At 32.0% G+C, this 22,919-nt stretch overlaps 3 protein-coding genes across 3 annotated transcripts; all 3 read left to right on the forward strand.

The window, feature by feature from the left end:
- The first annotated feature begins 6,368 nt into the window (after positions 1–6,368).
- On the forward strand, positions 6,369–10,557 carry LOC137825481 (cytochrome P450 85A). The gene is made up of 9 exons (XM_068631147.1): positions 6,369–7,144; positions 7,944–8,265; positions 8,366–8,515; positions 8,888–9,133; positions 9,219–9,305; positions 9,427–9,505; positions 9,889–9,995; positions 10,086–10,210; positions 10,347–10,557. Exons 1-9 carry the CDS (start codon positions 6,954–6,956, stop codon positions 10,438–10,440), a joined length of 1,401 nt encoding a protein of 466 aa, XP_068487248.1. The 5' UTR covers positions 6,369–6,953; the 3' UTR covers positions 10,441–10,557.
- A 3,860-nt stretch (positions 10,558–14,417) lies between these two features.
- Positions 14,418–16,828, forward strand: LOC137825879 (UDP-arabinopyranose mutase 1). The gene is made up of 4 exons (XM_068631678.1): positions 14,418–14,828; positions 15,554–15,804; positions 15,887–16,055; positions 16,170–16,828. The coding sequence occupies exons 1-4, from the start codon at positions 14,517–14,519 to the stop codon at positions 16,497–16,499; spliced, it is 1,062 nt and encodes a 353-aa protein (XP_068487779.1). The 5' UTR covers positions 14,418–14,516; the 3' UTR covers positions 16,500–16,828.
- A 3,664-nt stretch (positions 16,829–20,492) lies between these two features.
- LOC137823441 (COBRA-like protein 4) lies at positions 20,493–22,900 on the forward strand. Its single transcript, XM_068628577.1, has 6 exons — positions 20,493–20,711; positions 20,805–20,884; positions 21,224–21,680; positions 21,765–21,912; positions 21,991–22,268; positions 22,360–22,900. The coding sequence occupies exons 1-6, from the start codon at positions 20,657–20,659 to the stop codon at positions 22,638–22,640; spliced, it is 1,299 nt and encodes a 432-aa protein (XP_068484678.1). The 5' UTR covers positions 20,493–20,656; the 3' UTR covers positions 22,641–22,900.
- The last annotated feature ends 19 nt before the right edge of the window (positions 22,901–22,919 follow it).

The following is a 22,919-nucleotide window of genomic DNA, read 5'->3' on the forward strand; positions in this document are numbered from 1 at the left end:
TTTGGGACAAAAAAATGCATAGCTGAAACTTTGGTTTAAATGAGAAATAAATGAAAAGGGAAAGGGTATAAACTTGATGCATGCGTGTGGGTAGACATTCCTCTCTTTCTTTTCTGCAACCATTGCCATGGCCCACCTCTCCCAACCAATTCAACCAAACCAATTATTTGACACCTTTCTTTCACCATAACATGCTTCTATCTCTCTACTTCACTTCCCTCAATCTCTTTTCTCATCCACCTTCAGTTTCAATCTTTTAATTCAATTTCACTTTTCCATTTCTCTGGTTTAATAATAGAATAATACTTAATTTTGTTTTCAGATTTTAAATATTGCATCTGACCAATAAAACTGTGATTGAATCTAGAGTTATAAGTTTACACTTTAAATTTTCTCATGACGCAGACATAAAACTAATATTTCTGATTAATCTTGATTCTGAGAGAACTATAATTTCTATATATATATGCATAGAAAGAAAACAATCTTTATACGTAAGAAGAAAATTGACTTGTATTGTACACGAAAGCATACATTTGAAAAATGATTACAACAATCATGCAGACGAATTTGGATGTTTGTAACAATCATAAGGGAAAATTTAGGTTTCGTAGAATCGAGAAAAGTTCTTTCTTGCACTGTTGAAAGAAGCCAAAACCAAATAAACTGTTTTTATGCTTCAAAATTGAAATAAAAACAATTATGAAAGAAGGAACAAATTAGAAGATATTTTAATATAACTATTAATTAATTTTACATAATTTTGTGACACCATGTACAGAAGTTATATATATATCTAATGATACAATAGTTAGAAAGGAAAATAGGCTTCGTAATGATTGCACACAAAAATCATACGTAATAAGTAGGATTTTTATCTTTCAAATAATTTATCTTTATATTTTTTTTATTTATTTTTAGATTATTATCAACGAATATTATTGTTAGCGCAATCAACGTCATATCTATATCCACACACTAACATAGAAAAGTTTAAGTGAATGCACACATTCACAAAGATATAAAGAGAAAATGCACACTCCATGATTAATAATTATATACAAAGAAGAAATGAAAATTTAGTGTAAATACATTCAATGTCACAACAACAAAATCTAGTTTGGAAATTAAAACTTAAAGAATTAAAATAATATAATTACAATATCCTAAAAATAAAATACAATTAAATCAATATTTTTTCATACAAAAGACAACTACTTTAAGATTTGACCTCAAGTAATAACAATACCACTGGCAGTTTAAGATTTTAAAAAATATATAAATATAAATAGAACGTAATACTAGCTAATTTTCTAATTACATATCTAATTAATGATTATCCAACCATGCTTTCTCTGTCACCCATATATAGGTTCTGTAATTGCAATTTCATCTCACGTGGCTTGCCAATTGCCACTTGTTGCTAGCTTTATTCACACAAAAGTTGGTACCAATATCATAATGTAGAGATATTAATATGCATAATGAATATTTGCTCATAAACTTAACTGCTCATAAATTCATCCCAATCATTCATTTCATTAAACTCTCCATATCTTATCTTATCCCTTTCATACAATCTATAAGATAATGTATTTTTAAATATAATATAAATATATACTTGTTCTTAAAGGGACTTAAAACAAGATAAAATAATTAACTTCTAACACTTCTAAACCTTCTTTCTTCATAGTTTTCTGGTTTATTGAGAGGTGGATCTTGGTATACTTCGATAGGTGATAGGTGGATATTGGTTCTTTCAGGTAGGCCTTTGAATCTCACAGGTTTATCTCGTCTCTCTTGGATATATTGTTGTTCTCGGTTCTCTCGACAAATGAATGTATTTGTAAGATGTTACAATAATAAAGTTAGAATTAATTAAATTAAGTAATAATTTCTAAAAAACACACTACTTACCTGTCAATCAAGTTACCTATTTATATTACTTTTATTGGACTTTATCAACCTTATTGAATTTTTACTTTTTGTACTTTGTATTTAGTGAATGTATTCTTAATTTTAGGCTTAACCTTTGGACTTTGGTACAATATAAAAAATATTCATTCTTCTACATTTTCCTATTTTATAATTAAAATCCTCTATTTTAATCACACGGTATTTTTATGGCCAAGAGTTCCTTGTAGTTACAACCTTTCAGCCTCTCGTCTTTCAGATATTATCAATAATAGTTTTACCTAAATTTCACAATACCTATATATTATTTTTTGAATTTCATGTTTAATATATATTTATATTACATAACTAAATAATACAATGTTTATTATATCATTTCTACATCTAATATAACTAAATAACACAATGTTGATTATATCATCCCTACATAGTTCCACTAGTATTTATACATACTTTCCTTCCACTAGTACTTATACACCTATAATTAATGTGTTAAACATTATCATGATTATTCATGAAAAAAAATCCTACAAATTGTGGCATATATTAAATAATGTCATTCAAGAGATCGTTAATATAAATATGAATAGTAATAATAATAATTATTATTATTATTATTAATAGTAGTAGCGATCGTTAAAAAAAATATTAATTAAGAAATGAGACCTTTTCTTTTTAGCATCTTCTTTACATAGAATAATAAAGTTTATATTTTTCCTTTAATTGAACTACAAGTTGTTATTAAAGTGATAGTTAGTTCATATCTCTTTAGTGATATGATTAATTCATAGTGAAAAGAAAATCAATAGTAGTTATTTATTACTTGAACCCTCATTTGTTGATTAAGTGACAATAATTCATGAGCAGAGAAAATTGTCTCAAAGTCTCTCACTCAAACTTTCAACCACAGTTTAAGCAAAGACCACCAACTATATATTTGGAAAATTCTATGTGAAAAACTTTTATCTTAAATCACTTTCTCAACAATATTAAAACATTATTTATATTAAAAATTTAATTCATATACATAATTAGTGAAATTTTTTTTTACACAGACAATGAATAAACAAATATGATATCATCACCTACGATAGTAATAAATAGAATGGCAAAACGACAACATATCAATTCTTATTTAGAGTTTATGTAAAAAAGTTTAACATTAAAAGTATATAAAAAAATGGATCAAATATTACCTTAATATATTTGAAGGTAATGTAAATGTTATTAGAAAATGGACTTTAAGCCTAATTCAACTCCATAAAACCGACTCATAGGGTTGAGGTTTGCACCCACTTATATACAATGAAATGTCCTAATCTCTAGTCGATGTGGAATCTCTAACAGTGTAATTTTTTGAAAAGCGTTTTAGAAAGCAAGAATCTGAAATAGTACATGAAAGATGGAAAGGAAAAAACGATTATGTTAATTTGTTGTTAAGCCATGGTTTGATTTGTGATATGAGAGAAGATTTTCATTGTTTGGTGTCAAATCTTTCTACGGATCTGCTCGTGGATCCACACTTTTCTTTTGGTCACCATCCAATCTAACCTTTTATGCCACTTGAAGACATGTCCTCTTCTTCGTGCAGATTTAGTCAAAAAAACAATACCACCATTCAGCAAACAAATTCATATTAACCAGAAAAATCACACCTCTCATTGGAATCATCTTAGAGCCGTGATCATCTCCTACTTCTACGTACAATATCAATCATCAAAGTCTTCTCAATAACGATAACTTCTCACACACTTTCACCATCTCACATCTGCTTTTAGTCTCTAATAATTTGGTATGCAAACAAGACCAAAAGAAAACCACTACCTCTTCAAAATTCATTTATATATTATTTCATTAGAACTTATTTAATCATGAGTCAATTTTAAAAACCTAAATAAGACTCAAAAAATATTTTTTTTTTAAGTTTCGACTTGGGATTTTCTTCTTTCATGGTACATTAAAAGATGACATCGTTTTTCAAATATGAATGTGTCTTATTGGTGATAGTGTAATAATATTTTTTTTCTAATGGATAAGATTGATGTGCAAAAAGAAAGATATATAGAAGAAAAAAAAAAGAGAGGAAGAGATGTGTACAACAAGTGATGTGATGGGAAAGAAAAGAAAACTAAGATGATAAACATATGTTAAATATTGTCCATGAAGAATTTGTGCGAAACTATCTCTAGGATTTGCATGGTGTGAGTATGTAATTCAATTAATATTGATGGGAGAATCATAATTGTGAAGAAGGAAACAGAAAAGAGAAACAATAAAATTAATAAAAGAAGAAGGAAGTGTTTCTTTCTACTGATACATGGTTGTCCTGCGATCCAGTACCATGGTTTCCTTAACAAGCAATACTTATTGATTTGTGACTGAGGTGTTTTGAAGAGTGAATAGTGTTGGAAATATTTTACAAATAATACTAAGAAGAAACATATAAAAAAAATAATACTAAGAAGAAAGTGACAGTTTTTATAATAGGATCATGGCATTATTCATCTCATCTTCATCGAATGACTTTGATTGGCCACCATCTTTTGTACGGTTAATGTCCAATGTTCAGTCGGTGTACAGGGCTCAAACTCATTCTTCTTTCTTCAATTTCTTTAAGGTTTCTAATTTTCAGGATTTTAAGGATAAAGATCAATTTCAAACACAATACTGCTTAAGGTTTTTGCCCCTAAAAGTTTACATGTTCTGACCATAATATATGATTGGAAATGTTTTTTGTCTATGATGATGTATACCAGGAAAAAAGTAATAAACTTATTGGAGAAAAAATTAATCACCAAAATTATAAGAGAATTAACATCATATCTCTCTAATTTTTTTAATATATATGAAACTAACTATTTATAATTGATTTTCTGCTAATTGCAAGTTTTCACATGTTAATAATAATGTCATTCATTAATGGAACACATATGCTTACCTATCTTGAAATTTACAAGTAGGAGAAAACGAATATATTTTTTGTTGATGCTTTCTTCATTTACTTTTAATAGATTCATTTAAACATTGTTTAAATACAAAGAAAAAAGAGAGGGTTACCAACGAAAAATAAATAAATCTTCTCTTTGGAAGGACATTTAGTAGGAATGGTTTATTTTTTGAAGTCTTACATAAATATTCTTTCTTCTCTTCTCTAAAAAACATAAAAATTCTCCCACTTTTTTATTTATACACGACCCTCTAATCTGGTGAGTAAAAATATATAATCACTATATCATATATTTTATTTATACTTTTTTTTATCTTAAATGATAAGATTATTGAAAAAATAATGACATCATAATAGAATTGTTGCGAATTAAAATTTTGTGTTCTGTGACAGTGAAGCTTTTATGATAGCAGCCAATAAGAAATAGAAATTTTGATAGTTATGTAAAAGTAAAAAACTATTATAAATGATTGTTACAACTTATTATTGAAGAACACGATAAAAATCTTATACAACATTATTGCGTACATTATTTATTCTTATTCTAAAACATCGACAGTTATTTTGATGTTTTTTTCCGATAATTTTCTGTACTTTTTGCATGGGTTTTCTCTTGTTTCTTTTCCTTTTGTTTTTTGAGAAAAAACTGTCAGGTTTTATGTAAGATTATTAATAAAAACTATTTTAACTGTCAAAAAACTGTCAAAACATGGAAGTTAATTTAGTTATTATATCATAATCTAAAGCGAAAGACAGATATGTTAAGTGATGAGATACTAAGAAATCAGAAGTAGAATTATTTTTATTAAAATACACAAAAGATACTATTATTATTTTCTTAAACTGTTTTTTTTTTAAATAATTTCAAATAAAAAATTATTTTAAATTATTTAATTAATGCCCTTAGAAAACTGATAAAAAATTCCTCCATGTGCATCCTATCAAGTCTGAACCATGCAAATTTTTGTAATAATCAAGAAGGCCAAAACTGAATAGTTAATCGATAACCATCTTCGAAAAGTGATAAAACAAATTCTATTATGTGATTCTCATAAAGTCTCAACCATGCAAATTTTCGTAATCTACAATGAGCCGAAAATCGAATAGTAACCATCTCTAAAAAATTATACGGTTGTTTATGTTAATTCAACCAGAAGTGATTAGCAGAAAACTAAGTACTTATCTGTGTTGCTGCAACTGCAGAATTATGATTAGGTAATTATGTGTGTACATTTTAATTCTGGATTTTTTTTCCATATCGTTTTTCTTTATTTTTTCATGAACATGATTGTACTTGTTTGGTAATTCACTCATTCTGAAATATCACAAGCCTGAACAATCCAAAAGATGAAGATAAAGTTGTTATTTACAAAGATGAATATGATCATTGTAAATAAGACAACTTATTATTTAAGTTTTAACATGAATGATTAGTTAAAATAATCCTCACACTTTGTTGTAATTAAGAGTGAGCACTGATAAAAGTTGTAGAAAATAAAGTCAAAATGGAAGTAGCAATAATGTTATCCCTGAGGGTTACATTATTTAAAAAATAGAAATAGAAAAAAAGCATTTTCCATCGAATGGTAACAGAAATCGAACAAGACCTTATACAAAAAGAACTGGAGCAGTAAATAGTTTACTGTTATATACTTCATTGAACAATCATCAATCAACATCTTTCCAACCGACCCTTCTTTTCTTCTCTTCCTTCTATAAAGGCAACAAAGGTTTCTTGTTTAAAATCTGTATTTTTTATACACAAATCATTGTAGGTTGCTAATGTCTGTTGAGTTGAGTTGTGCACTCCCCTGAAATCCTCTCCAAAAGGAAACTCCTTTTTCCACCCCTATAGTCTCCAATCCATTTTCTTTTTTCTTTGGGTGTTCACTTTTTTATTTTTTAATCTCCAAGGCCTACAACAGGGGATGCCACTAGACTATAGAGTGGCGGTTTTTTTCTATGTAGCTATTCTTGTTATGTGCAAATGGTAGCTCAAGGACCTATATATATGTGTGTATGTTGGTGCACTTCTCGTGACTTCAACTGAAGCAGGCTGTTGCTATCTTCAAGTCTCTTCTTGAAGGCACCAATGGCTTTGTTCATGGCAATTCTTGGCGTTCTTGTGTTGCTGCTCTGTCTTTGCTCTGCTCTCTTGAAGTGGAATGAAGTGAGATTCAGGAGGAAAGGCTTGCCTCCTGGCGCAATGGGTTGGCCAGTTTTTGGAGAGACTACCGAGTTTCTTAAGCAAGGTCCAAACTTCATGAAGAACAAGAGGGCAAGGTAACTGCTTCATATGAGCTTGTTTCCTCATAGTTGTGTGCATGTGTCCAAATAAGTCTCGTTCTGTTTGTTTGTGTAAGTGGAGAGAGCTTCTTTGGTAACAGTTCAAGTAACTCTTGTGCTTTTGGAGTGAGCATGATTTGTTGCATATTTTAGCCTTTTTTTTCAGTGAAAGCTGTTTCATCCGCATCCCCTGCATGACACTGTGATTTGTCACAGTAATTAAGTTTATGGCATTACTAGGCCTAGCATCTTGCATTTTCATGAAGAATAGTTTGAGGCTGTTCATTCATGAAGTGGTTTAAGAGATGTCAATGAACGTTGTTTCAGAGTAAAATAAATGAACAACTACTCTCTTCTGTTGTAGTTCTGGGAGTGAAGAGAAGAGGAAAGTGGGGTAGGGTCATTAGGCATAGACGTGAAGATCCAGGAAAAAGATAAACTCTCACCCCCCCTCACGAATGGCACTCACATCATCAATGTGTGAAATGAAAAAAAGAGAAATTGGATATGCACAACAAATTTTTTTTAGAATAGTTGTTTTTGTAGAACAAAGAGAGATATGTAATTGATGTGATGGAGATATGAAAAAAAGAAGATTGTGGAGATTGTTAAAAAAAGTGTAATAGGAATATCACGAAAACAATCACACCTGTTGGACAAAACATGAATCTTAGTAATATTTTTCCTCAAACTAGTTAAACTGGGTGTGAGGTAAATACTATTCATTCTTGTACTTTTGGTCTTTACCTAATTGGTTGTGATTATAACTTTTTTTCTTCTCTTTTGTGAATGGCAGGTATGGCAGTTTTTTCAAATCTCACATTCTGGGGTGTCCTACCATTGTATCCATGGATCCGGAGCTGAATAGATTCATACTGATGAATGAAGCAAAAGGGCTTGTTCCGGGGTACCCACAATCCATGTTAGATATCTTAGGCACACGCAATATTGCAGCTGTTCATGGCTCCACTCACAAGTACATGAGAGGGGCACTGCTTTCAATTATTAGCCCCACCTTGATCAGGGACCAGCTTTTACCAAAAATTGATGAGTTCATGAGAACCCACTTGATGGATTGGGATAACAAAGTCATAAACATCCAGGAGAAAACTAAAGAGGTTTGGATCACCATCAATTGAAAACTTAATAGACTTCACAAACTAACTGGAAAAGTTATCAGATTTTTTTTAAGTGCTAATTCTCAAATATTTGGAACAGATGGCTTTTCTCTCTTCCCTGAAGCAGATTGCTGGTATGGAATCCAGCTCAATAGCTCAACCCTTCATGACAGAGTTCTTTAAACTAGTTTTGGGAACACTCTCTTTGCCTATTAACCTCCCTAGAACAAATTATCGCGGTGGATTGCAGGTATGATCCTTGATCTTTATCCATTGGTGCTTGATATTGCTCGTGTTTGATGTCACATTGAATTTATCAAAAAATCACAGACAGCTAATGATGTTTTTGGTTTGGTATATATGTTTGGTCTCAAGTTAAGAAAGCTAATAAGCATCTAATAAAAAATAACACTGAATTTTATGATTAAATTATTTTCTAAAATAAAACACAATTTCTTTTTGTTGAAATCAAATTTAACCAGAATTTATGTAGAAATTCACTTTTACAATTGAACACTGAAATACATATGTTTCACAAATGTATAAGAGCATTTAGTTATTCACATTGCACTCTATTTCTTTGATTATCCCATTGACAATAACACTTCAATATGTCTTATAGGCAAGGAAAAGTATCATCAGCATTCTGAGTCGGTTACTAGAGGAAAGGAAAGCATCCCAAGATGTCCACGTGGACATGCTGGGTTGCTTGATGAAAAAAGATGAAAACCGATACAAACTAAATGACGAGGAAATAATTGATCTAGTTATTACAATTATGTATTCTGGTTATGAAACTGTTTCAACTACATCAATGATGGCAGTGAAGTATCTCCATGACCATCCCAAAGTTCTTGAAGAAATCAGAGTGAGTGCAAAAATTCTCATGTTCTCTAGGTATGTTGTTTTGGCCTTATTATATTCTGTCCTGACAGTGATAACACTGAATGCAGAAAGAGCACTTTGCCATAAGGGAAAGGAAAAAGCCAGAGGATCCAATTGACTGTAATGATCTCAAGTCAATGAGGTTTACTCGTGCGGTGAGATGCTGCTATCTTTTCATTTAATGCTATTCACTTTGATTTGGTTTTCTCTTCTCAATAACCGTGTTGAATCTTTGATCACAAATTTGATGCTGTTTGCCATCTCTGCCTTTTGCAGGTGATTTTTGAGACCTCGAGATTAGCTACAATAGTTAATGGGGTTCTGAGAAAGACAACTCACGACATGGAACTAAACGGTGGGTTATAGTATTGCTCAAGCTTTTGTTGTATACTTAGGTTTATGGGCTCAAGAAGCTGTTTTTGACTTTTGGGGTCTTCTTTCAGCAACTTTTTCTTCTTCAACAAAACTTGTTATCCCTCGGATAATGTAATTGTACACATGGTATTACCTATAAGATAAACTTCCTAACTGAACCCATTCCACAATTCCATTAGTATATAACAAGTTTTCATTAAATGATGCCCTTGTAGTTCTATCCCAAAATCCTCTTGGCTACTGCTATTACTTTAAACTTTTAATGTTTTAGTCACAAAAAATGTTACCTTTTTTTAGTATGTGTCACCTAGTATGTTGTTGCAAGTAAGAGAGACTTATTGAAGCTTTTCTACTTGTTTTCAGGGTATCTGATTCCTAAAGGGTGGAGGATATATGTATATACGAGAGAGATCAATTATGATCCATTTCTGTATCATGATCCACTAACATTCAACCCATGGAGATGGCTGGTTTGTAACACAACCTATACCTTTTTCCATTTTAACATGAAGCCTAGGAAAGTGGAAAGCAGAATAATTAATGAGAAACTGCAAATGCAGGGTAACAGTCTGGAGTCACAAAGCCACTTCTTGATTTTTGGAGGGGGCACCAGACAATGTCCAGGGAAGGAGCTGGGGATAGCAGAGATTTCCACGTTCTTGCACTACTTTGTAACTAGATACAGGTGAGAGAATTGATCTCTTTACCTAAACAACATCGATGACAACTAAATTCGTTTGTTTGATGTTACTGATCCTACACAGTAATAAAAGAATGGTTACATGCAGTTTGTGACATGTGATATTTAATGTTGATTGCAGATGGGAAGAAGTAGGAGGAGATAAACTAATGAAGTTTCCTAGAGTTGTGGCACCAAATGGACTGCACATAAGGGTCTCATCTTTTTCTAACTAGGCTTTGTGCATGTACAGTAATGAGATATATATAGGCAATAGTAGGGTCCAAGGGTTCTTTTGTATGATAATATGCTCTAACAAGTAGAGAGAAATCAATGAAATTAGCTTATTTCCATTTCTTGTGTTTTGTACAATTTTTGAAGAACCCTTTTACTTTGAGGAACTTTATGAGGAGCAATGAAGAAATCTGGGGGAGTGGTTATAGGCCTGCGATGTCAGTGCTGAGGCCTAGCCCATGCTTAATTAGTAAACCTTTGAGAGTATATTCATTTGTGGATGAGAGAAGTACATGGTTTGGTCAAAGCTAGAGGCTAGTGTGCCACACTCTAGGATGCTCCTTTCCCTTTCATATGTTGCACACTTGGTCAACATGGGTTAGCCCTTCAAGTCTTGGGCTCAGGTTTCCAAGCCTTTGCTATGCCTATATATTACTCAGTTTCAGCCAATACTAAATTCATATTCTTCAATACTTCAACCCTCTGCTTCAAACAACCAAAATACTAAAAGAAAGACAAATAATGAGAAATGAGACGTGGATAAACATGTTAAGGAGTTTAGTTCGGTGGAAACTGAAATCAATTTTTGTATAAAAGTGTGATTCCTGAAGAAACTTTCACGCGGTTCAGAGAAGAAAGCTCGTTAAAACATGTTTGGTTTGCTAGCTTGTGGAAGAAAGTGAAAAGGAAAGAAAAACAAAGAAAATGTTTGAAAAAGATTGTGAGTGATTTGTTTAATATAATAAATTTTAAAACAAAATTATCATAGTTATTATAAATTAATTTTAATTATTTTATTTTATTATTATTTAAATTTATTTTAATATAAGGCAAAAAAATTATTTAATATAAGTTAATTTCTAGAATTTTTCTTATATAACTTTATGAAAAATTGAACTTATGTACAGTTTTTTTTATCGTAAAAGTCTTTTATCATAAAAGTTTTTATAAAAAAAAATGTTCAAACAAATCTGAAATTAAACGTTTAAAAAATTCGAATAACTTTTCTTGTTATGATTCTGAAATTAATAAATTTTTAAAAGCACTTCTCCCTCAAAGAATGTTTAATTTTATTTCTCCCAATAAATAGTAAATTGCGTTTTATTTTGCCGAAATGTGTTTCTCTTAACTATCAATGCTAAATGTTATAATTTTTGTAGATATCCATTCTAACACAATTTCTTCCTACGTCCCCCCTTTTTTTTTCTCTTCCACCTCATTTTCAATAAAAAAACAACAAAGTTATAGATTTTAAATTTTATAACTCAAAATACCAGGATATTAAATTTATGTTTCGAATTATGTAATTTTAAATAAAAAATTGTATTTTAAATTATACAAAAACATTATATTTCCGAATTTCTATTCTAGAATGAAAAATTCACAATTTTTAATTTTTAGATTCTATAATCGAAGAAGTATTCCAGGTTCTGAAATTTTAAAAAAACGTCTATGGAAAACTAACCAAAAACAAACCAGTGTTAAAAAGGTAATTTTGGTACTTTTGAAAGTAGGAGCTACAGAAGGAAGAAATTACTCCCTGCTATTTTTTTAAGCCTTTTGGATATTGGGCTATTTCATTTTACTCTATGTATTTTTCTTCCTACACCTCCATAGTTTCTTTTGGTACTCTCATATTTCTTAAACTACCAAACTTACTTTATATTAGTAAAATATGTTTCTTAAAAAAAAATGTTTTAAATTATAAAATCTGAAAGGTATTTATCTTTTGGATTTTATAATTCAGAATATTTTTTTTATAAAAAAAATTACATTTTAGATTATAAAATTTAAAATATATTTCTAGAAATACCATCTAAATTTTACAATTCAAAATATATTTTTTTTTAAAATATTTTAGATTATAGTATTGTAAGATATTTTCAAATGATATATTTACTTAATCACTCTTCTTTAAGTGTGTTGTTGTGGAATTTGAGTTTTGACCCTATGTTTCTCACTCAACTTAAATTCTTGACCCCAAAAGAGATAAGTTGGTAAGTAAATGGCAAGACATTGACCAAAAAATTGAAATGGTTGGTGAGTGACCTAATCATGATACCATTTAGACTTAAAAATTGCCTAACCCAGTAAATGGATCATCAATGTGCTTTGCCCCATTCATCACGTCCAAACAGATGCATTTTCCACCAATTGTGCCTAATATGATGTTAACCTAACCATGTCAAGTCAAGCAAAGAAAAGAAAATATCAATAACAATGAAAAACAAATTAGTACAAAATATGAGCATATCTAAAAGAAATTGAAATATTGTTTTTACCATATTGTGAGAAATTAATAAATGGCAACATTTTGATATCAATCAATTATATTTCTTGCATTACCAAGAAGCTTCCTTTCTTTTTCATTTTGGAAGCAAAAACTTCCTATTTTCATGCACACGCATTCCAATTTTCCGCATCAAAAGAAACCACACCAAAATTGAACCCACAAGTTATGCTATAAAGAAGAAGAAGAAAAATATTATATCTTACAAAGTTAATTTATTACAACCATTCAACACGTTAATCAACTGGTTCAAAATTTTATATTGAGCTTCACATGTTCCTCGTATATAAAACTGATAAAGGAACATAAAATTGTGAAGTTTGTTAAGGCAAATAATCATTTATATAGATGGTCAACAATGTATCTAAACTTGATAAGTTATATAGTAAATGATTTTGTTTGCTTTTTATAATACTTTAGAGCTAAAATATGACAATGGTTTGAAATTTAAGTAACGAAATAAAATTATATAAAATAATCAAATTTGGTGACATTCTTCTCTTATAAAAGTTTTATAAGTTAACTAAGATGATTTTTGAATCCGTTATATATAACAATTAAACATGGTTTGAAATAAAATTATTTTGAACAAAAAGATCGATGATTTCAAAATAAAAAAAAATAAAAAAAATCTTTTTAATTAAAGAGATAGAGTGGGAAAAAAAAGTGTCAGTCATGTTGATTACTTTTAGATATTTTTGGCTTGTATTTGAATAAAACTAGTTATATTTTGTTTTCAATTATGAAGAAAAAAAAAAGAATAATTCAAGAGTTGAGAATAGTCTTAGCCACGTGAGATTAGGGTTGGCAAAATCATCACAAACAATTTTGACCATTATAGTGCAGATTGAATGGAAAAGAAAAAAAGAGAAAATGAAAACAAAGTTGATAGAGTTTGAGACAAATCACTTTCAAAAGTTTCCAAAGTTTGGGTCTTTTTGTAACTACCAATTTGACCAAGCCATCACCATAAGATTTTTCTGTTAGAAAAGAACATTTTTTGTTCCAGTAAAAGGCATTCATTTTTCTTTTCCCCTTTATCTTAGGAACTATGAAAAATAACGTTACTTTTAACATTTGATTTGAGAAAAGACACGTCAACCTCGTCAAAATGACAAGAAATATCTATTTGAGTCACTGAAAGAAAAAGCCAAATATGAGTGTTGGATTTGGGTGACTTTTCTTCATAGAAGAATTCCATAAAAAAGCACAAAGCAATTCATGCATCTCATAAATAAATAAAAATATAGTTAATAATTGGAGAATTGTGTAATCCAATTTACTTTTTTTTTTAAAAATTAGTTTGTTCTTGGTAAGAATATATTTCAGTTTCACACAAATAATTTGCGTTATTGGTCAAATATAATTGACGTAATCAGATATTTGTCTTCAACATACTCGAGAAAAAAAAAACAATAAAACATCATTAACAAAATCAGAGATTCAGATAATAAAAAAATTAAACCTTTTGAATTTATTTCTTGATTAGGATTATTCTGAACTTCAGAATGTAAATGTGAATAAAATTCTAGATTTAGTTATGAATGTAAGGCAAATACACATCAACAACGTTTGAAGTTGAAGGAGTCCTCTAACCTTAAACATCAGACACGTGTCAATGCAAGCTCCCCAACTCGTGCCGAAAACAGCGGACTCGCACGTGCCACTCGTCTATATCATAGTCCTCTACAAACTCCCTCTTCTCCCCTGCATCTTCAAACAAACACACACAACACTGTGTCTGTGTAAAACTCACACCACCTTGTGTTCGGTTTCCAATTCAGTGCCATGGCAGCACCAACACCCCCTTTGAAAGATGAGCTCGACATCGTGATCCCCACCATCAGGAACCTCGATTTCTTGGAGATGTGGAGGCCATTCTTTCAGCCTTACCATCTCATAATTGTGCAAGATGGTGACCCTTCAAAGACCATTAAGGTCCCTGAAGGCTTTGACTATGAGCTCTACAACCGCAATGACATCAATAGGATTCTGGGTCCCAAGGCCAGTTGCATCTCATTCAAGGACTCTGCATGCCGTTGCTTTGGCTACATGGTGTCCAAGAAGAAGTACATCTACACCATTGATGATGACTGCTTTGTGAGTTTTTTCTCTCTCAATCTCATCACCCATTTGTTGGAATCTCTTTGGTTTTTGCATTCTGACTTTGGTTTTGGTTAGATCTTAACATGGTTTGCTTTGCAAGGTTGATCTCTTCCTTAGTGGTGTAAAATTTGGATCTTGTTATTATGTTGGTTATTAGTGTTGTTGTTTGCAAATGTAACTGATGGTACTGCTTCTGCTATATCCGGCCATTGCATGGATCGGATATTCCTTCTGGCTTTATGATCTGTTTGAAACAGACTGCCTGCTTGTTACAATGTAACTAGTGTGATTTTTGAATCCATGGAGTTGGGTCCAATGGAAAGGCTTAGACTTTGGTAATGTGATGAGATGGGATTTGAATTGTCATTGGAAGAGCATCCTAAATTAAGGATGTGTTATTGTTTTACTGTAAAGCATTGATGTTGGTCCACGATGTAAACGTGGTTTGTCATCCGTTTCGCTCTCCTTAACCAGTGTTGGAGTGAAATTTGAAATTATGGCTAGCTTTAGTGTCTGCATTTGTTTTATAATAACATGATATAGATTTAATCATGTCCAACTGATGGAATCTTGAGATGCCCTCCAGCTATATGTGTTAACGTTGACATTTGTTTGATATATTTATATGTTTTGTTAAGTTTTTGGGTTTCATCAAGGAATATTTCTATCAACTCGTGATTTGAAATTTTAGGGATTTATCATCTTTTGATGTGACTTAGGTTGCCAACAATCCATCTGGAGAAAAGATTAATGCACTTGAGCAGCATATAAAAAACATTCTCTGCCCATCCACACCTTACTTTTTCAACACTCTCTACGAACCTTATCGAGAAGGTGCAGATTTTGTTCGCGGTTACCCCTTCAGTCTCCGTGAAGGTGTGCCAACTGCAGTTTCTCATGGTCTTTGGCTCAACATCCCAGACTACGATGCTCCTACTCAGCTTGTGAAGCCTCTTGAGAGGAACACTAGGTACTACTTCTACCCTTGTAAAAAAATTAAAAAATACTAACTTGGAAGTGAGTTTGATCGTGAATATTGTGATTCTTATCAGGTATGTGGATGCTATTTTGACCATACCAAAGGGCACTTTGTTTCCCATGTGTGGAATGAACTTGGCCTTCGATCGCGATCTCATAGGACCAGCAATGTACTTTGGTCTCATGGGTGATGGTCAGCCTATTGGACGCTACGATGACATGTGGGCTGGCTGGTGCTGCAAGGTACCAAATCTTTGCAAATGATTGAACCAAATCTTTGCAATCAATTGATTGTTGTATTTATCTGAATATCATTGCATGAAAAAAACTGAGATATTTGAACGAATGATTGTTTAGGTAATCTGTGATCACTTGGGATTGGGAATCAAGACTGGTTTGCCATATATCTATCACAGCAAGGCCAGCAACCCATTTGTAAACCTGAGGAAAGAGTACAAAGGCATATTCTGGCAAGAAGACATTATCCCATTCTTCCAGAACCTTGTTCTGCCAAAAGAAGCTACCACTGTTCAGAAGTGCTACATTGTGCTTGCCAAGCAAGTCAAGGAAAAACTTTCCAAGATAGATCCTTACTTTGACAAGTTGGCAGATGCCATGGTCACTTGGATTGAAGCTTGGGATGAGCTTAACCCTGCTGGAGCATCACAGGCCAATGGCAAAGCATGAATCAGTTTTGGTTAACTGCATAACAGCCACAGAACTTGCAACTCAAATTATTTATATACTGTATTATGTTTCCTAGTATGTATTTTCAACTTAGCTGTTATTGTCGGCTTAAAATTTGCAGCACTATTAGCTGTAACACTATAGTAACTTTTGATTTGAGCTTTTAGAAATAATAAGCACATGTTATAGGGCGTTGTCTTCTTTTGATTATTGTTTGATGGTTAGAGATCGGTGGCAGCATTTCGTTACATGTGAAATGATAGGACACATATTGATGTATACCTTGTTTAATACTGAGTAAAGATCCATAGTGATCAATTTTTAACCCATGTGATCAGAGCTTTGGATTTGTCTTTGCTACTTTATCTGTCACTTTGACATTGTCCTAACATCATATACTAATTTGAAACTGAAAAACATAGAAATCTACAAGGGCTTTACAATTAGTAAGAAGAACTGCAGGAATCTTGAACCTAGAAGTTCCTTACAATAGCAACTGCAATTTGCAAAAATAAATGTCATTCAATTTGAAAGTCATATCTGGTCGACCATGATGTTGTTCTTGTATATGTGACAAGCACAGACTAAAGAAAAGAGAATAGAATGATTTATACAGGCCAAATTTGAAGCTATATTCATATCAACAGTTAAAATCCCGCATTAATACAAAATTTCATCAGTTCATTATGTGTAGATAAGAAAATGCTGAAGTGAAAATGATGACCAAAATGATAGTCTCTTGGTTTGGTAGTAGCATATTAGAATGCACGTGACTGTAAACATTTTATAGTGTGGCTAATATAAGAACATGGACATTACATTCCCATACATTATAGATTTGGAAGCTTCTAGATACTGGTTTTTATTTGAAAGTTGTTACTGAACCTGCAGATCTGTGTTATTTGGTTTTATTGGGTGGATACAGCTTTCTAATTCTTTAAAATCTTGTTATTACTCTTTGTCCCAACTAAACTCCATTATTCAGCTAGCCATGGAAATGATTGCTTTAGAGAAGTTGTGGTGGCCATGTTTGTACTTACTATCTGGTAAATTCTTGAAACTTTTGTCGATTTGGTTGGCAGAAATTGTAGTTTTTGTAGATGTTCCTTGGACCACTACATGAATCTACATAAAGATTATATTTCAGAAGTTATTTTATCATTTGCCTTAATATGGCTTGAAAAGCAATTTAATATAAAATAACAATATGCTAATTACATCTTGAGTCTGTTTGTAAGGTGATTAGCATCGCGGAGATTTTCATATTAATGGGATGCAAAAGAAAATTATAAGGTGCAAAAAGAAATCCGCAGATATTTAAAGGGTGCACGATATTGGGCTTAGTTAAATATGTTCAGCAAATGCCTCTGCTGGTTAATGCCTAACCCGTTATCGATCCATAAACTACAATTATTTTTTTCTTTCAATTCATTATCTTTTTATACCTCATAAATTTGAAATCGGATTTTTTAAAGTTCATTCCAGATTTTAAAATTCGAAAACCTCTTGTGCAATTTGGAACTAAAATATTATATAATCCAAAACATTAATATGTAAGTTAAAAATAGTTATGGATTATACCATCTAAAATAAACTTCTGGATTCAGAAATGACTTTTGGATCAAATAATCCAAATTTATTTTTTTATTAAAAAGGCTTTAGAATGTATAACTTCAAATACAATATTGGATTGCGAATTACAAACTTCAAAAGAGTTTATTTGCCTTTATCTATATGTAAACTAACCTTAACTAAAATCAATGGTACTCGCCTAAGTACTTTTAAGGGAAAAAGGCAATAATTGAAACATAAACCTCATTAAAAATACAAAATAAATGAGAAAAAAATATTCAACTAAACAAATTCCTAAATTCAATGGAAGGAGCAACAAAGTGATACTACCTAAATGAGGAACAACTATATACCATCTACCTCTCTATTTAGAGGATATAGTGCCAACAAATGAACTTTCTTTAACAACCAAAGAAGAGATGAGAGTAAATGTTTGAAAATGAGAGTGAATGTTTGAAAGTGTAAACAGAATTGACTTTATAAATAATTTTGTGAGAATGAATTATGTTTAAATTTATTTTTTAATACGATATTAGAGTTTATTTTAGTAAAATTTATTGAACCACAGTTCCTATTGTTGGACTAGTTAAAATTTTAGTGGCTAGATAGCCATCAAATTTTTGGTTTGCTGGTTTTTGTAAATCCAGTTCTGTTTGGGTAGGGACTGTTTAAATAGTTTAAGATTCTTGAGTTAAGTGGTGTGTCACTTAATCTTACTTTGCTTTGTTGATTACTTAAACTAGAAATATCTTATATATAAGGGCTGAGACACCCTTAAAATGTTCCATTTTATTCTATTAATTCATTGCTGATAAAAAAAAAAATCATTATTGGACTATGAAATATTAATACATTAATGTGAAGGGATTAATTGGAGATTTCACATCAATTAAGAATAAAATATCATATCTATGAATTCAGTTTAAACTCGCTTTCTAATTCTAATTAAAAAAAAATTAAAATCTCATTTACTAAATTGTATATTTAATTTATAATTAAAAATAAATGAGTTTAAATGTAAAAAGAAAATATTACCCGCGAATTTAATGTAAAATCATTTTAGCATTTACATTATATTAACAAATGAAATTATTTGGCGATAAAGTTCCTAAGAAATATATGTAATTTTTTTAATGGAAATCAGAGTCTCTCAAGTAGATTCACTTGTACAATTCTTTTTCTTTAATATCGAAAGTGATTAAGGGTTTAATTGTAGGTGGGGTAAATTTTCCCTAATCTGAATTTTAATGTAGTAAATTCACATCAAACTCTAGCATATTGAAACGTACTGATTCATGTGCTGAATTTTATAATATTTATTTGCTTATAATTTTATATTCATTCCTAATTTTCATAATACATTGCATGTATATGACCAACACGGCTAACGACCCTGTCGGTTTTCAATGCAAGACTCGTATTAGTTTGTATTAATATGGGGGCAAAAAAACAGATAATTTGCACATAAAAAACTTCATGAACAATTCTTTAGGGACAAAAGAGTACAAATTAGTATCTGACTGATAAATTTTGCTGTTCTAGGATTGAAGCAATCAAGGTTTTGTGAAGATGCATGCAGCAGCTAGAGTGTCCTTTTGACTAGAAAGGAACTCACTACCTAGTCCCTACTTGGCTTGCTTGCATCAAACTCATGTCTCTGATTCAACGTGGTGTAAAAAGAAACATCATAAAGAATAGTTCACAAAATTAGTTGGCAAGGTCTACAGAAGTGACATATGTTACCTAATACAATCATCAAGTTTTGGACACAACATAGTACAACGTTTTCATCTCATCCCTCACTTGTTCAACCCTTGTCTTCCTATCATTCTTGCTAAAAAATGATTCAAAGAAATGGGAAGTTCCCAGAGATACACACTGTTACTATTATCATATTCATTTGGATGCATTGAATGCCTAAATGAAAATGTTTAGGCTAGATCAAACTTTAAAAAAAGGTATAAAAAAATGAAGAAAATGACCCTTTTGAGGGTAGTTATTGCCTAAACTTGTTAAATGTAGCCTTCATCACCTTAGGCTTATTTTGGAGAAACCTATAATGTTTTTTCAATAAATTACCAATATGGTGTTGAAATATTATGTTGTTTTCTGAATGGTCTTGATAAAATTACATAAGTAGTTCTTAAAGTATTGGGCATTCATCAATTTAATCTCTGATTAACATGTGTTACTAATATTATGACATTGTGTTATGCACTTTTCTGCCTAAGTTGATGGTATGGTGAGCCTAAGCCATCAGAGAACAAATGCCTCTTCAAACACAACGGTTGACGTGTAATGTTCACTCTTGTATCCTATTCTAGTCAGTGGCCGTTGCTTTAAGAAATGGGAAGTTCAAAAGGAAATCTCAAGGCTGAGACAACGATGGAAATATAAATGTTAAGGTAACCAACAACCATTAGGTGAGCCATCACTTAGAACCCCAAAACAATTCCCTTCAGAGCTCTTTTTCTACAATACTACACATCCAATTCCATACCATTCAGCTCAGGATACTCCAATCCCACTGAAAAAAAGTTGCTAACTCTCACCACCACTCTTGTCATAGTTCATAACATCAGGGAATGAGGCTTGTCATATCAGCAGCTGTATGTGTTCTTGTGCTATTTTCTTATGCTGGTGAGATAACAAGTACCCTCTATGCTGAATTTGCTTCACTTTCATTTACATTTCACACACGTCCAACTGATTTCTTGATGTTTCTCATTGTAGCTGCGTATGATCCTTTGGATCCAAATGGAAATGTAACGATCAAATGGGATGTTGTGTCTTGGACACCAGATGGCTATGTAGTAAGTAATACAAACTGAATTGTTATTTGTTCAAAATACTCTGTAATTGGTTTCACGTAGGATCTTCCTTAATCAACTTGGACTCCTAATTAACATGATTTTAAGTAAAATTTTCACATGTTTTATTTCATATTGAAGAATTGACTCAAGAGTAGCATTGATCTAAGCTGAAGTAACTTTAGGTAGTTTTTGCGTTGGATAAATTTTTTATGGAGTTTACTACTAACTTGCTTTATACTAAACACATTCAAACATAAAGCACGTCACTTCAACACCAATTGAAAAGTAACTTTTCATTTGATGAAATGACCTGTTTCTGTGTATTGCATTTTTTACCAGGCAGTGGTAACAATGAGCAATTTCCAAATGTTTCGGCACATCATGAATCCGGGATGGACCTTGTCGTGGTCATGGGCAAAGAAGGAAGTAATATGGTCCATGGTAGGAGCTCAAACCACAGAGCAAGGAGACTGCTCTAAGTTCAAAGGCAATGTACCTCACTGCTGCAAGAAAACTCCCACAGTTGTAGACTTGCTCCCTGGTGTACCTTACAATCAACAATTCTCAAACTGTTGTAAGGGTGGAGTGGTGGCAGCATGGGGCCAAGACCCTTCATCAGCAGTTTCATCCTTCCAAGTGAGTATTGGGCTAGCTGGCACTTCAAACAAGACAGTTAAACTTCCCAAGAACTTCACTCTCTTGGGTCCAGGACCAGGCTACACTTGTGGTCCTGCCAAGGTTGTCCCTTCCACCGTTTTCCTTACAGCTGACAAGCGCCGCAAGACTCAAGCACTAAGTCGGTTCCTTAACTTTCTGACATCAATTTCCTGTCCAGTTTCCAAACTATTCTCTTAATTTCTTTTTGTTTTATATCATACAGTGACATGGAATGTTACTTGCACATACTCACAATTTCTGGCAAGAAAGAACCCAGGTTGCTGTGTATCTTTGTCATCCTTTTACAATGAGACCATCACCCCTTGTCCCTCTTGTGCCTGTGGATGCCAGAACAAGAGGAACTGTATCAAGTAAAGTCTGATTTTCAAAAAAATCAATGACCTCTTGATAACTAGAACCATTCTCTTACATGTTGTTATGGTATGCAGGAGTGACTCCAAACGTATCAACATGGTGGGGATTCACACTCCAAAGAAAGACAATGAACCATTGCTACAGTGCACTCATCATATGTGCCCAATAAGGGTACACTGGCACGTGAAGCTCAACTATATGGACTATTGGCGAGTCAAGGTTGCCGTAACAAATTTCAACTACCGTATGAATTACTCCCTCTGGACTCTTGCTGTTCAGCATCCAAATCTTAACAACGTCACCCAAGTTTTCAGCTTTGATTACAAGCCTATACTTCCTTACGAGTCCATAAGTGAGTGGCAACAAATAAATCTTGTGATTTCTAAGTCAAATCAATAACATTTAAGAATGAGTGCTAATGTGTGTTATCATTTTGTATGCAGATGACACTGGTATGTTCTATGGTATGAAATACTTTAACGATCTCTTGATGGAAGCTGGACCAACTGGGAATGTTCAATCAGAAATTCTTCTTCAGAAAGATAAGGATACGTTCACACTCAAGCAGGGGTGGGCATTTCCTCGCAAGGTCTACTTTAATGGTGAAGAATGCATGCTTCCACCGCCGGATACCTACCCGATCCTCCCTAACTCTGCCCCTGTGAACCTATTGAACTTCACAGTATTCATTTTAACAATGCTTGTCATGCTAGCTCTTTGGTGAACTAGCACATAAGCGAGATACAATTGTTTTCTGTGAAATTTTGAAGCCAAGTTTTCTTGCACCCACATAACGTACATCAGGTATGAAGATTCTTTAGGAATTGTTTGAAAACACCAAGCTAAACACATGAATTTGTGAGCTGATTCATTGGCGGTGATGGGGTGCTGAATAGCAAATATAATTCCATGCAATGATTTTGTTTGAATCATGTAAATGCTTTTATGGCAATGCTGTAATGGATTGGATACCTCTTCCTTTTACTCAGGTTCTCTTTAGACC

The sequence above is a fragment of the Phaseolus vulgaris genome, chromosome 8 (genome assembly GCF_000499845.2).
Source record: "Phaseolus vulgaris cultivar G19833 chromosome 8, P. vulgaris v2.0, whole genome shotgun sequence".
NCBI classification, from domain to species: domain Eukaryota; kingdom Viridiplantae; phylum Streptophyta; class Magnoliopsida; order Fabales; family Fabaceae; genus Phaseolus; species Phaseolus vulgaris.

What these genes read in the sequence shown, in the direction of transcription:
- LOC137825481 (XM_068631147.1), top strand. Translation starts at nt 6,954, where the DNA reads ATGGCTTTGTTCATGGCAATTCTTGGCGTTCTTGTGTTGCTGCTCTGT. An exon ending in ATGAAGAACAAGAGGGCAAG is followed by an intron (nt 7,145 to 7,943) that starts GTAACTGCTTCA and finishes TGTGAATGGCAG; the next exon opens with GTATGGCAGTTTTTTCAAAT. An exon ending in CAATGAGGTTTACTCGTGCG is followed by an intron (nt 9,306 to 9,426) that starts GTGAGATGCTGC and finishes TGCCTTTTGCAG; the next exon opens with GTGATTTTTGAGACCTCGAG.
- LOC137823441 (XM_068628577.1), top strand. Translation starts at nt 20,657, where the DNA reads ATGAGGCTTGTCATATCAGCAGCTGTATGTGTTCTTGTGCTATTTTCT. An exon ending in CCGCAAGACTCAAGCACTAA is followed by an intron (nt 21,681 to 21,764) that starts GTCGGTTCCTTA and finishes TATATCATACAG; the next exon opens with TGACATGGAATGTTACTTGC. An exon ending in AACAAGAGGAACTGTATCAA is followed by an intron (nt 21,913 to 21,990) that starts GTAAAGTCTGAT and finishes TATGGTATGCAG; the next exon opens with GAGTGACTCCAAACGTATCA.
- LOC137825879 (XM_068631678.1), top strand. Translation starts at nt 14,517, where the DNA reads ATGGCAGCACCAACACCCCCTTTGAAAGATGAGCTCGACATCGTGATC. An exon ending in CCATTGATGATGACTGCTTT is followed by an intron (nt 14,829 to 15,553) that starts GTGAGTTTTTTC and finishes GATGTGACTTAG; the next exon opens with GTTGCCAACAATCCATCTGG. An exon ending in GGGCTGGCTGGTGCTGCAAG is followed by an intron (nt 16,056 to 16,169) that starts GTACCAAATCTT and finishes ATGATTGTTTAG; the next exon opens with GTAATCTGTGATCACTTGGG.